At 54.8% G+C, this 13,458-nt stretch overlaps 1 protein-coding gene across 3 annotated transcripts; it reads right to left on the minus strand.

Annotated features, from left to right (window-relative positions):
- Positions 1 to 7,796: 7,796 nt before the first annotated feature.
- PCK1 (phosphoenolpyruvate carboxykinase 1) lies at positions 7,797 to 13,120 on the minus strand. Of its 3 annotated transcripts, none has more exons than XM_067014033.1 (10): positions 13,035 to 13,120; positions 12,591 to 12,854; positions 11,893 to 12,074; positions 11,259 to 11,462; positions 10,949 to 11,136; positions 10,572 to 10,734; positions 9,732 to 9,956; positions 9,507 to 9,638; positions 9,026 to 9,121; positions 7,797 to 8,332 (listed from the first exon to the last, which is right to left on the minus strand). In XM_067014033.1, exons 2-10 carry the CDS (start codon positions 12,812 to 12,814, stop codon positions 7,878 to 7,880), a joined length of 1,869 nt encoding a protein of 622 aa, XP_066870134.1. In that variant the 5' UTR covers positions 12,815 to 12,854; positions 13,035 to 13,120; the 3' UTR covers positions 7,797 to 7,877. The 3 variants fall into 3 exon arrangements, with proteins under 3 accessions (XP_066870134.1, XP_066870133.1, XP_066870135.1); XM_067014034.1 differs by having other exon boundaries at positions 8,243 to 8,332; positions 9,507 to 9,592; positions 13,035 to 13,109; XM_067014032.1 differs by lacking the exon at positions 11,259 to 11,462 and having other exon boundaries at positions 13,035 to 13,109.
- Between the last annotated feature and the right edge of the window lie 338 nt (positions 13,121 to 13,458).

The following is a 13,458-nucleotide window of genomic DNA, read 5'->3' on the forward strand; positions in this document are numbered from 1 at the left end:
TAAATGGAAGGTAGGGTTGGATCAATGGACGGAAGGGAGGGAGGGAGGCACGTCCAGCTGTCCAGGCAGAATTACAAAGTCTGGGGGGTGGCCCAGGAGGCTGAATTTCACCCGGAAATTCTGAATGGGAGCAGAAAGTGAACCTGTAAATTCTTTTGCACAGAAAATAATACTCCTGATAACTTGAGGCGTGAAGGTTTTCAGTGACCCTGGGAAAAGGACAAGTCCCCCCGCGGGACGAATTCATTAGGAAGGACAATCTTGGTGAGCTCATCTAAGCGCTCGGGCCGACAGCACCAGGCAGTCAGAGGGCGTTCAACAACTATTCATCGGAAAGTGACGGATTGATCTTGGAGACCTGCCACTCGAGGGAGGCACGGCTGGCTGGCGGCAGCACTGGCGTTTCACCCGTCAGCGCCCGTTCCCTCACTCTCAGCGGCAGGAAAAGTTGGTCCTGTTGCAAGCTGCCCAGACCCCAGGGTTCAGGCGTTGCCCCTGCGTTTGTGCGGTGACTGTAATCCACGTGTCAGAGGGGCCCTGGGGCACATGCCTCCTGACGAGAACCAAGATGCATGGTTCCAGGAGGATGAACCTCTGACTGTCTGGGTTCAGTCATGAAGGACCTGAGGTTGCATCAGATCAGTTCAAGGCCACTTGAGTTGTAACCTGTTCCCAGGGGTCGATCTGTCTGTGAAGCCAGGAAGACCCTGCAGATAAAGGGCTGCCCTGTGGAGTTGCTGGGGGCAGGGGCAGTGGGGTTGAGTGCCAGCAGGTCTCTCCCACACCAAGTTAGGACCCCCCTTCCAGGGAGGACAACCTCGATCGATGTTGATCACAGATGCACTCAGAGGCCCAGGAAGGTGCAGACACCTGTTTGCCCACCGAGACTTCATCCCAGCCGGCAAGGTCTGTTCTGACCTGGGACAGTCTTGCAGACTCTCGCCTGGGCGCCTGGGAGAAGCTTACCCTGTACAACCCCAGGGGGCGCCCTTCGCAGTGACCAGAGGGAGGGTGGTGGGTTTCGGTGTGCTCCATTGTTGGAGGGGGCCTTCGGGCCTCTGGTCCCTATTAGAACACCTGAAAAACAAACAAAACTTCCTAACAGAAGTCACTGAGCTTTGTGTTGTTAATAAAACTGTCTCTTTACTTCTTCCCTCAGACTCCCTCCCAACTAGGAAATGAAGAAAGGGGTGTGGGGGGCCGGAGGGGGACAAATTCACTTCTGCCTTATGTCTAAAGTGTTTAGCCAAGTGCCAGGCTCATAATAAAAGCTCAATAAATAAGCATTATTAGGAGAGGAAGAGATGGAGGAAATCAGACAGATCAGAATTTAATTCTGCCACGCAGATTTATTGTGTTTCTGCCCAAGGAAAAAGAGAGAAAGATTATCTCAACTTTCCATCTCCTTCTCTCTCCCAGGCTGACTTTGCAGCAGGCAGTGTCCTCTTGTCCCCTTTTGCCTGCAGCCTGTTGAAAAAAATAAAAAGAAGCAGCTAGTCTGGCGCGCTTGGCTGGGCCCCTACCTCTCCAGCCCACAGCTCCCTCCAACTTTATGTTTAATTTCCCTGGGTCCAGAGGAAGCAATCTGATGATCCGAGTTAATTCAAAATGTAAATTTCATCTCCTATGGGCTAAGGGCTCTGAGCTCTGCTTTACATAACAGGCAGCAGCTGCCACATGAGTCACCCGGGCCTCTGGCTCCCTGGTCTCTGCTCTTAATGGTGATGAAGCCCTCGCCCAGGCTTCAGACAGCTGAAGCCTCCTTCCCCCTGAGGCCAGACCGGAGTTGACCTCGGAGGGCAGAGTGTTGTATGAACTGGGGGGGCCACGGGACAGGGGGATGTCAACCCCAGGGGCTCTGCTCAGTCCAGGACGCCCCAACTGGGCCAAACCTGTCTCCTGGAGTGCCCACCCCCCCACATTCAAGAGCCTCAGCCCCGGCGGAGCATTTCACCACGAGCCGGGGGTCCCCACTGGGTACAGGGAGCTGTCTTCACCCAGACCCGAAAAGTAGCCTTGAACCCTCCAGGGTCTGGCACTTAAGTGACAGCCAAGGTCCTCCAGCTGCTGGCTCTCCTGTGGCTGATATGGTCCCGGAACTGCCCCTGGGCCACAGAGCGTGTCCCCTCCCTCCGCAGCAGATGCTAAGGGCCGGATACCCCGCCGTCTAAGCTTCGTGCCCTGAAGGTGAAACCTGCAGCAGGATGTCAGTTTCTGTCTCTCCTCTGTGGCCTGCATGGGAGCCAGGCTTTGGGCCAGGGTAGAGGGGCGAGGGGACCTGGGGGTGCGCCCATGAGTTTGAGAGGTTCGGGGGAGAAGGCTGTCGCCTGGCTGCCAGGATCCTCGTTTCCTGACCTGGAGTCCTTTCCACAGGCTTCTGCTACCAGGGAGGGGAGGGGGCCCTCCTGCCATGGCTGGAGCCTCTGGGTCCCGGGCACCTGCATCTCAACCCTCCCCTGTGAGGTGACATGAGCCCTCTCTTCCGCTGCTCAAATTCCCTGATCCACTGTCAGAGCTGGGTTGGGGCCCACGGCCTCCTGACCTTGGGATTTTTCCGTCTGCTGAAGACCCCTTGACACCTGGAATCTGAGGTCTCAGCTCTGCCACCTGCTGGTCTCCATGACTTCTGCAGGCTTCTGGCCTGTTCCTCCTCTACCAGCGGCAGAGATGATTTTTACGGTGCCCGGGATCATTGGAAGAGGGTCACAGGCCGGGCATTAAATGGCATTGAACCCCATAATGAATAAGTCCGTCCCTTTGCCATTTTCTCTGAGTCTGCAAGTTAAGACAGACTTTTGTTTTTATTGTATTTATTCTTCTGTTCACATCGCTCTATGGAGCTTTAATTCACATGCCATAAAATTCACCCACTTACAATATACAATTTAGTGGCTTTTAATACATTCACAGGATTGTTCAACCTTCACCGCAATCTAATTTGTATCAGCCCCCAAAGAAACTCTGCACTCATTAGCAATCTCTCCCCAATGCCTCTGACCCCCGACCCCCAGAAACCACAAATGTACTTTCTATCTCTGTGGATTTGCCTATTCTGGACATTTCATATCACTGGAACCACACAATGCATGTGTCTTTTGTGGCTAGCTTCTTCCACTTAGGGTTGTATTTATGTGGTTACCTTAGTGACGAATGCTGCGTTTAATTAATGATTGAGATGCAACCTTTTCTTCTTCATTCAATCTAGTACGTTTCCCCCATTTCAGTGTACTGATTGTTTGCTCAAGTGACCAGTTACCCAGGGAAGGTGGGATGTGCTTTAGAACGTTTGGAACGCACAGTGCAAATCCCGTCTGAGGGGCGGGGTCTCTTTGCTGTGGGTTCTCTGCCTTGGGGGATTTTCCTCTCCCTCCTCTCTCCAGCAGCCACCAAGCCCCTTCCTCCATCCTCCCTGACTTTTCTCAAAACCCTCATTGCTCGGAGGAAAGACAGGGACCAGGGCAAAGTCTCTGCAAACAAGCAGTTTCTCCCTGTATTCAACAAACGCAGAGGGACAGCTATGGTCTCAGCTCCTCCCCAGTCATTCTGTCCGGAAGCAGCATCTACATCGAGTTTAATTATGCAGTTAAAGTCATTTTCCTGGGCCGAACAAATATGCACAGCATAGTTTGCTGAAGATTTCTAAGCCTGGAGAAAGGTTCTGCCTTTCTGGCTGGCGTGTCTGGTGTGCATTCACTCATCTGCAGACCCTGCTACCAGGGGGCCGCCCTGCGCCGAGCAGGGGCCAGACAAGCAAGCCCCCAGGAACGCGCATTAGCGCGAAGGCGTGGCAGGTGTCAGCCGGGCACGTGTACTCTGGGCCCCGCCCCCCGGATGTGACTGCGGACCAGTGATGTCTGTTGTTTCTCCGTAGCAGCCCTGAAGCCCGGCTCTGGGGCATCAAAGAAACCTCTGGGCTCTGGGGTGGAGGTGTGTGTGTGTGTGTGTGGGGTGCAGATGGTAGAGAGAACATCGTGCATGGGAGCAGCTCTGTAATAATCAGAACCGCAGCTACCCTGCCGGCGGCACTGTCCTTGGCACCCGTGCTGTGGTCCCGGGAGGTGATACTTAACAAGAGCCCGTGTGGAGCATCTCCCACGGGTCCTACTCTGTTCAGCTTTCTGTGCAAGAAGACTCAAGGAAAACCTCAGAAAAGCAGGAAAAAGTCACATTTTTAATATCACTCTCTCTGAAACTTGTCTCCATCTCAGGGCCCCGGTTTTCCCCCTGGAGAAAGCTTGATCTCAGTCCATTGCAGGGAGGTCAGAGGACTTAGGGTTTTCTCAGTTAGAGGGTTTCCTCTCCACCGGCCAAGCTCCGTGGTTTGCAGCAAAGTTCTGAGTTAGGGGATTTGTGTAGCATCAAAGCATCGAGGCGGGGCTAGGACAGGAGTGATATTCAAAATAGTTAAAAACCAATGGGAGCAATGACCACCCAGAGGGGATCCTGAGCCTAGATTTGGGAGCCCCTCCGCTGTGTGGGGAGGTCTGGGGTTCCTGAGGGAAGACTGGGGATGGATGAGCCAGGGGCAGTCAGAGTCCCGGGGCGGCAGCTCTCCATCAGCCTGTGTGCGGTGAATTCAGCTTCTCACCTCCAACCCCACCGTATCGGATGTCAGCCCCTGATTGGAGTGGAGGCCATTTTACAGTTGAGCAAACTGAGGTTCCGAGTTTGGGGCAGTCACCTGAGGCTACACTGCTATGAAGAGGTAGAGTGGGAACTCCCATCCAGCCCCTCTGGGCCCCAGAACCTATGCTGAGTTGAGCTATTTCATTTTATACTCATTGGGCTCCAGCAGAGGTATTATTGTGTCACGGCACAGATCAGGGTGTCACGTCAGGTAACACTGCTGGCCAAAGGCAGGGCTGGGAGGTGTCCAAGGTCACCAGTATTTACTACCCTTGAGGAAAGGAAGGAGGGCAGGAGGTGGGGGTCAGGCAGCCAGCCCTTTCCCATAGATGATGGAACCTGGTCCCTTGTTGCTGCAACTGCTGGCAGTGAGGACGAAGAAGAGGTCACCACTCTGGCAGGGGGGGCAGGCCCAGAAGCCTCCAGGGCCCCTGCCTGTGGCCTTAAAGCTTGGGAAGGAACGTATGCTGTGTGGCACCCGGCGGGGTGAGAGCAGGGGCAGACCGGGGGCTCTGGGTCAGGGTGGGCCAAAGGAGAGAGGGAGCAAGGGGAGAGAGCCCTGCAATTTCCAGCTCCCAGAGCCCCCGGCCCCTCCCCCGCCCCTGCCCCGCTCCCCTGGATTCTCCCCCAGAACCTCGGGTGAACAGAGGGACAGGTTTGTTGCCCTGGTTCAATATGTGCTATGTACCTACTGTGTTCTGGTCTTTAACCCAGACCCCAGCAGGGCTCTGGGAACCCGTGAGGTCAGGGGGCAGCTCCTACACTGGATTCCAGTAGAGAACATCAGTCCCTGTGTTGATTTGGACTGGTGTGTACTGTGGGGAGGGCTGACCGGGAACTGGGAGGCTAAGTTTTCATTCTCACCCCCATCCCACCCTGACCAATGGGCCTCTCTCAGGGCCTCAGCCTGACCACCTGCAAACGGCCTTGGCCTTACCTGCCTTCCTGCCTTGCTCGAGCTCAGGCAAACACTGTGATGTCACCCATCAGGGTCATAGTGTCCTGAGTATTGCGGTCACAGGGCCCAGCACAGAAGCTAGGACTTGGAGGTGGAACACAGTGGACACGGTTTTCGGAAACTGACTCAGGCGCCAATGGCGAGTGCTGAGTCCTTTTGGTTCCCTGAGAACTCTTATTCTGTTTAAGGCACCTCCTCCAGGCTGTCCTCCAGGCTTCCTGGGCCAGGTGGCAACATGGTCATATAAGAGTCTGCCGGCTGGGTGGGTGATGCTGTGCACAGGGAATTCTGAGATGGCTGGCTTTGCTCGAAAAGGGTTGAAGCCTACCGAGGGCCTAGAACAGGAAGCCGGGGCCAGGGGCATGCATTTTAAAAATGGTGCCCACGCTGTATCCTGGAAGTGCCTCTCAGGGGTCCGAGGAACTGCTTCAGGGGGTGGAAAAAAGGAAGCCAGGGGGCCTGGGTCCCGACACCTGCCCAGCCTCCTGTTGTGTCTCCCTTAGCTGCGGGGTTTCTGAGTCAGAGTACATGTCAAGCGAGTTTTCTGCAGCAAAAAGGAAAAACAAGTCTGAAAGCCACTGATTTAAATTAATACAGCAGATAGCGTTTAATTGAGTTTAATGGTTTTTTCCCCGTCACTGGTTTTGCTATCAGAACTTGACACTTTGTGGGCAGAGCCCCGTCAGCTCTCAACGCCTTAAAGGAGAAGGAAACTCTGACTGCTGTTTCCCAGCCCCGACGGACCCGTCTGACCTCGGTTTCCCCACCTATAAAATAGGGGGGATCTCAGCTTGACCTTCCACGTGGCGCCTGCAAGGCACAGAGGACTTTTGGGGAACCAGCAAGTCTGTGAGTTGTGGCAGTGAGCAAAGCCAAGGCGTCCTAACCCCCCCTGAGAACACGCACGGCTGGGGTGTGCTGAGCGGGAGAGCAGGCCCAGAAAGGAGAAGGCAACCAGAGAAGGCGCTGTGTATCCACAGAATGCGCGGGCCCCGTGCAGTGTGTGGTTCGTTCGGATTGACGGGAGGACCCAATAAACAAACATCGGAAGTAGAGGGCCCAGGGGAGGGCTTGAGGCAGCCCACTGTGAGCCCCCCCACGGCACGACACTCTGTATACAGAAGGCGCTCCGTCAATGCCTGGGGAGCCCTTTTTCTGTTTCTTCTGAAGGACATTTTTCTCTCTACTCTCTTCCCCTATGGATGACAGTGGAGACAAGCATTGCTCAAAAAAAGTATTTATTGACGAAAACCTGTGAAGTTAGCCACGATATAATTCTTGTGGAAAGCCGAGCCCCCAGACCCAAAGTTTTGTCAAAAAGCACATTTTAAATGCTCCTCTTCCGGTTACACACGATCCGCCGTTTAAAGGTTTGTGGATTGTTCAAGGACACTAACTAGCAGCTTCTAGGCGCTAACCAGTGGTTAACTCAGAAAACCCGAAGTGTGGCGCCGTGTCACCTCTGGGTGACATTCTCTCTGCTCACAGCTCCCCACCCGGCTCTGTCCTGCCCCCTCCAACCCCACCTAACCCCTCCGTCAGGCGGGTCCTGCCCGTCCTGCGTTCTTTGCAGGGGATTCCATCACAGAGGGTTTCATCAGAGTTCCCTGTTTGGGGTGGTTCAAATAAGAAAAACAAAGCAAACAAATCCATCTTTTCTATAAAAGTTTATTTTGTGATTTTTTTTTTCTAAGAAGTGTTAAGGGAAAACGTTGAAATTATGTAGAGGTAAGGAACCATGGTATATAAAAATAATTTAAACACACATATTAATAATAAAGCAACATCGCTTTCTAGCAACAACTAGTAGGTGATCCTGCCCAAGATTTTTCCAGTTATTAAATGTGCTTTAGACAACAGTACACAGACACACACACACACACACACAGCTCGTGTATCTTCTGTGCATTCGGCTAACTGATACAGCTAAAGAGAAAGAACAAAACAGACTGAGCCTGAGTGTCCCTAAGTTGAACAAAGGTGCATTGCATAGTGAACTTTGGAGCCTGCTGAGATTTCCCTCCACAGCCTCATTAGTGACTAGCTTTACTCTGCTGTGGTCTTATCAGAAAAATTAAGGGGTGTCTTTCGATTGGCCCCTGGGTGCGGTCATTGCGGTGCTGCAGGCAGTGAGAACTTAGGAAGCCCCGTCTCTCTCTCTCTCTCTCTCTCTCTCCCTCTCTCTCTCTCTCTCTCTCTCTCTCTCTCTCTCTCTGTCTCTCTCTCTCTCTCTCGCTCTCTCTCTCGCACTGTATGGACTGGAGGCGCAGGACCAGGTGAGGTGTGGATGTGATTACATCCGGCTGATTCTTTGTTTCAGGGCCAGGACCTCGCTCTCTATCTCACGGGGGAGGTCGGCGTTCACCTGCTCCTCCAGGTACTTCTGGATGTCTTCCACCTCCTCCTCCCAGAACTCCTTGGAGATGTGGAAGAGCTCCTTCACGCTGACGTCCCCCAGGCCCCGAAGGTCCAGGGCGTCCTCGTCGGGGATGTAGCCGATGGGCGTGAGCTTGGCGCCCCCTGTGCCGCCAACACGGGCGAACATCCACTCCAGCACCCTGCAGTTCTCGCCGAAGCCCGGCCAGAGGAACCTGCCGGCCTCGTCCTTCCGGAACCAGTTGACGTGAAAGATCTTGGGCAGCTTGGCCTCGGGGCGCCGGGCCATGCTAAGCCAGTGCGCCAGGTACTGGCCGAAGTTGTAGCCGAAGAAGGGCCGCATGGCAAAGGGGTCGTGCATGATGACTTTGCCTGTTAACAGGGGGGCTCTGCTGGTAAATGATGCCTCAGAGGGTGCCGCCGGCACATTTCCTGTTGACATGGCGACTTGGTTTTCTCTACCTCCCTACACAGAGAGAGACGCAGGGAGACAGAGCCAGAGAGACACAGAGACAGAGAGGGAACCCAGAGACAGAGATGGAGAGACAGAGCCAGAGAGAGACAGAGATAGAGACAGAGACACAGAGACAGAGAGACAAAGAGACAGAGAGGGAACCCAGAGACAGAGACACAGAGACAGAGATAGAGAGGCAGAGCCAGAGAGAGACAGAGACATGCAGAGACAGAGACAGAGACACAGAGACAGAGGGGGAACACAGAGACAGAGACACAGAGACAGAGGGGGAACACAGAGACAGAGACACAGAGACAGAGATAGAGAGGCAGAGCCAGAGAGAGACAGAGACATGCAGAGACAGAGACAGAGACACAGAGACAGAGGGGGAACACAGAGACAGAGACACAGAGACAGAGATAGAGAGGCAGAGCCAGAGAGAGACAAAGACAGAGACATGCAGAGACAGAGAGGCACACAGAGAGAGAGAGAGAGAGACACAGAGGCAAAGAGACATAGAGAGACAGAGACAGAGACACAGAGACAGAGAGCCACAGAGACAGAGCAGTCCATCTCCCTTCTCGGCGGCTCCAGACTCTGGCCGGACTCACCCTTGTGTTCCGCCGCTGCCGTGGCCTCCGATCTCATTGCCGCACCCACAAACACGCCATGCTGCCAGCTGAGAGCCTCATAGACCAGAGGGACGCCTTTAGCAGGAGAAAGAAACGTTCTTTACAGGTCTCGACACCCAGACCCCTCGGCCAGCGATGCCGTATCACAAACGGAAAGACGCAGCCGTGTGTTGTCTCTCTAACTGAGCTAATTCTGCACCCCCAGAGCTAAGGGCGGATGCCACCACGTCAAGTTACAGCAGGAGGCCACGCAGCCAAAGTCAATCTGGGGGCGGCATACAGGACCACGGATCCGGAAGTTCTAGGCGGCCAGAGAGTACGTTCCACGCCGGCGCTTGCTCGTTACCCCGCCATTGTGGAAAGGAAGCTCTGCGTCCCTGACACCCTCCGACAAGGTCACGGCAAAGGGGAGAGGGGGCCACGTCCTCCCGTCCCCAGCCCGAACACAGGGAAGCCTCACCAACAGGCCGGCGCCCTCCGAAGATGATGGCCTCGATGGGCACGCCGTCCGGAGACTCCCAGTCTGGGTCGATGATGGGGCACTGGCTGGCAGGGGTGCAGAACCGCGAGTTGGGGTGGGCGCAAGGCTCCCCTACAGCAGCAGGAGAGGAGAGGCCCTGAGCGTCTGGCCCGACGCACACGCCCATGGGCTGGGGCCCCGGGCCTCCCGGGGGGGGGCGCTTACCATTCTTGGGGTCCCACTCCTTGCCCTTCCAGGAAATGAGCTTGATGCCCGAGGCCAGTGGCTGGTCAATGCCTTCCCAGTAAACGCCCCCATCGCTGGTCTCAGCCACGTTGGTGAAGATGGTATTCTTCTGGATGGTCTTGATGGCATTGGGGTTGGTCTTCACAGAGGTGCCAGGAGCGACACCAAAAAACCCGTTCTCTGGGTTGATGGCCCGCAAGTTACCTGGAAAGTTTTAAACCAGCTAGTAGAAGTACATACCCAGCAAAGCATAACATATATTCTTATATCTTGCCAGGCTAATTTCTGTACCAAATTCTCGAGTCTTATTTTTATCCTCCTCCCTAGAATCTATTTCTCTTTTCCCATCCCAGAATTATCAGTCAACTCTGACTCTTTCTTCCTCACCAGTTTCCCACCAAGCTATTTTCTTTTTTTAGTCTGTATTGAATTTGTTACAATATTGCTTCTGTTTTATATTTGGGGGTTTTGGCCCGAAGGCTTATGGGATCTTAGCTCTCTGACCAGGGATCGAACCTGTACCCCTTGCACTGGAAGGTGAAGTCTTAACCATCGGACCGCCAGGGAGGTCTCCCACCAAGCTCTTTTAATCAATTTATTATACAAACAAACAGCAACAGAGGGTCCCATTTCAATCCAGATTTGATATGAGATTAAAGAATGCTGATGGAATACATATGTCTGAGCTGTTGCAAGAACTGAAATAACGGAATTAAAAATCCAAACACTGTGGATTTAGGAGAATTTGGTACATCCTGAAAGCCAAAACCTCACTTAGGTTCAATTATTATCATCAACACTTGGGCCTGGAAGAGTCACCTTGTTGGTCAAATTTCATCCAGGCGATGTCGTCCCCCACACACTCTACTTTCCACCCGGGGAGGGTGGGGTTCATCATAGCCAGGTTGGTCTTCCCGCAGGCGCTGGGAAAGGCAGCCGCGAAGTACTTCTTCTGGCCCTTGGGGTTGGTTATGCCCAGAATCTGTTGGAGGCAAGATTTCTCCTTACGCACTTCGTTCCTGTCTGCCCCAGAGGTCCACGCTTTAGTCTAGGAGGGCGTCTCCATCATCATCGCTGATGGGCTTTCTAGACCTGTCCTTGGAGCATTGTGGGAACTCCAAGGCGGTAGGCGCCCGCCACGTCCCCTCCTCTGCCCGACCCCCTACAGCGCGCATTTCGAACTTCCCGCATCTTACCAGCATGTGCTCTGCCAGCCACCCCTCCTCCTTGGCCAGCCGGCTGGCCATCCTGAGAGCAAAGCACTTCTTCCCAAGGAGCGAGTTCCCGCCGTACCCGCTCCCGAAGGAGATGATTTCTCTGCGGTCGGGCAGGTGGGCGATGAGTGTCATCTCCGGGTTGCAGGCCCAGTTGTTAACCAAAGGCTCTGCACGGGAGGACACGCCCACATCAGTGTGCACCATCCCCGCCCGGGTTTAAGCCCAAGCTTGTTTTTGGTTTTGCTTTTGTTTTCAGTTCTAGCTTTTGATTCGGAAACAATATGCTTACTTGTTAAAGGCAAAGGGCACCCCACGGAATGGAGGCACTTGACGAACTCCCCGTCCCCCAGCGCCTCCAGGACGGGCGTGCCCATCCGTGTCATGACACGCATGCTGGCCACCACGTAGGGCGAGTCTGTCAGCTCCACGCCGATCCTGGACAGAGGCGAGCCCAGGGGCCCCATGCTGAACGGGACGACGTACATGGTGCGACCTGCGGGGCCGGTGGGGGGGGAGGGGTGAGAAATGGCCCCGGACTCACAAACCACCACCGCCGTTTCCCTCGGCGGACCCTTCTCGAGATCCCCCTCTGACAGCACCACGCCTTGCTTGCCACCGGTGCCCCCGATTTAGCAGAGTCCACTGAAAAGTGGCCAGAACCCCCCAGTCAAAGAGGTTTCAGAAATGTGCGGTTGGGTTCCACCAAGCTATCTGAAATCCACATGCGTAGAAACCGTTTTCCTGGTCCTATAAGACCGTCTATAAAAGCAGAACTGAGATGTACATTTTCAATACATGGCCGATTTCAGATGTGGAAGGTAAGGCTCTCTGGGGCCATGGGAGCTTCTATGACAAGTGACATTAGGACAGACGCAATAATAAAAGGTTTGCTGATATTTTGCTCAAATAAACGTTTCACTCACCTTTCATGCACCCTGGAAATCGGGCATTGAACGCTTTCTCAAAATCCTCCTCAGACATCCAGCGACCCAGTTGACTGAGGCCGGTTTTGGGGATGGGCACCGTATCTCTTTGCTCTTGAGTAATGATGACCGTCTTGCTTTCAATTCTGGCCACATCCCTGGGGTCAGTGAGAGCCAACCAGCTGCACAAAGCAAAAATACACAGGTTGGGATTGGAGAGGCAGGGCTGCTGTTCTGCATGGCGCCTGCGCCCCGGATGCCCTCAGCCCCGCGCCGTTCAGGAAGACACCAGTGCCTCAGCATCACGTTCTCCCCACACCTGGCCGGTGCCCAGCGAGCGAATGATGCTCCGTCAGTGTGGACACAGCCATGCCACCGGGGACACAGTCAGGGAGACACACACTAGACCAGGAGCTAGTCTGTTAGGACGGGGACTGGCCGACCTTCCTTTGGATCGGGGACCTAGTTTGCGGAGAGCCTTCACATGCGCCCCCTCATTGACAGCTTGGGCTGCTCTGCGAACGTCATAAACTTAAGTTTCTGTGGTTCCGGCTCTTTTCCTAAGCTTTTCAAGCGTCCGCAAACCACACAGCCCCGTCCCGGCCCCGCCCAAGCCCCTCCTCCACCTCCTCCCACCTGCACCCCGGGCGGTCCGGAAGGCGCGAACGCCCGCCCGCCGGGGCCGAGGCTGTGCTCACCAGTTGTCATACTTCCTCAGCCTCTTGATCACGCCCTCCTCCTCCATGTGGCCCAGCAGCTGTCGGTTCTCATCCTCGGAGCCGTCGCAGATGTGGATCTGGTCGGGCCAGCACAGCTTGGCGTTGCTCTCCACGAACTCTCTCACGGCCTGGGGCAGGCTGTCCAGGGTGCCCTGGACGACTTTGGCTGAGTAGCTGAGGCCATCTGAGAGCTGGGGAGGCATCTCTGCGGGGCTGGGCTGAGGGGCACGGGCGCCAAGTTTCCTGCCATAGAAAAAGCACAGGCTTCCTGAACAAAAACAACCACGGATGCCCTCCAACTCCACGCGCCTTGTCCGGTTTGCGCCTCGCCGGACGGTCGGGGCTGGGCTGGGAGGAAAACAGAAAGCCAGTTCCTGCTAGCACTGCAGTTTGTGAGAGACGTAAACGAACAGGTCCACCTACCTTTCTTCTCTTTGGACGATCCGGATCAGGGACCCAAAGGTCTCTTTCAAGGCTCTTCCCGCGGGTAAGTGTGCGTTCCCAGTGGGAAGGCCCTGTCTGGTGTTTGGGGGCAGAACTTCCCGGCTTTAAATTCCATGAAGGACAGAGGTCCGGCCCCTCAGCCACACCCAGGGAGGCTCATCTCTGACGTCAGGGGCTGGTCTTTGGATCACGGCCACGGTCAGTAACGCTTTGGACCCGCTCACCACAACACACCCCAGGGAGATAATCATTGAACAGATAGTTGTTAATGAGTGCTGGAGGCCTCGGGCCCCTGGCCCAGCCACAGCAAAGCCTTACACAACTTCTGATTGACGAAACTCTGACCCAGTCCCCTGCTGATGCAAAACACAGGCCCTCCCTCTGACAGGCAGGTGGGACAGAG

Source organism: Kogia breviceps, chromosome 14 (assembly GCF_026419965.1).
Source record: "Kogia breviceps isolate mKogBre1 chromosome 14, mKogBre1 haplotype 1, whole genome shotgun sequence".
NCBI lineage: Eukaryota > Metazoa > Chordata > Mammalia > Artiodactyla > Physeteridae > Kogia > Kogia breviceps.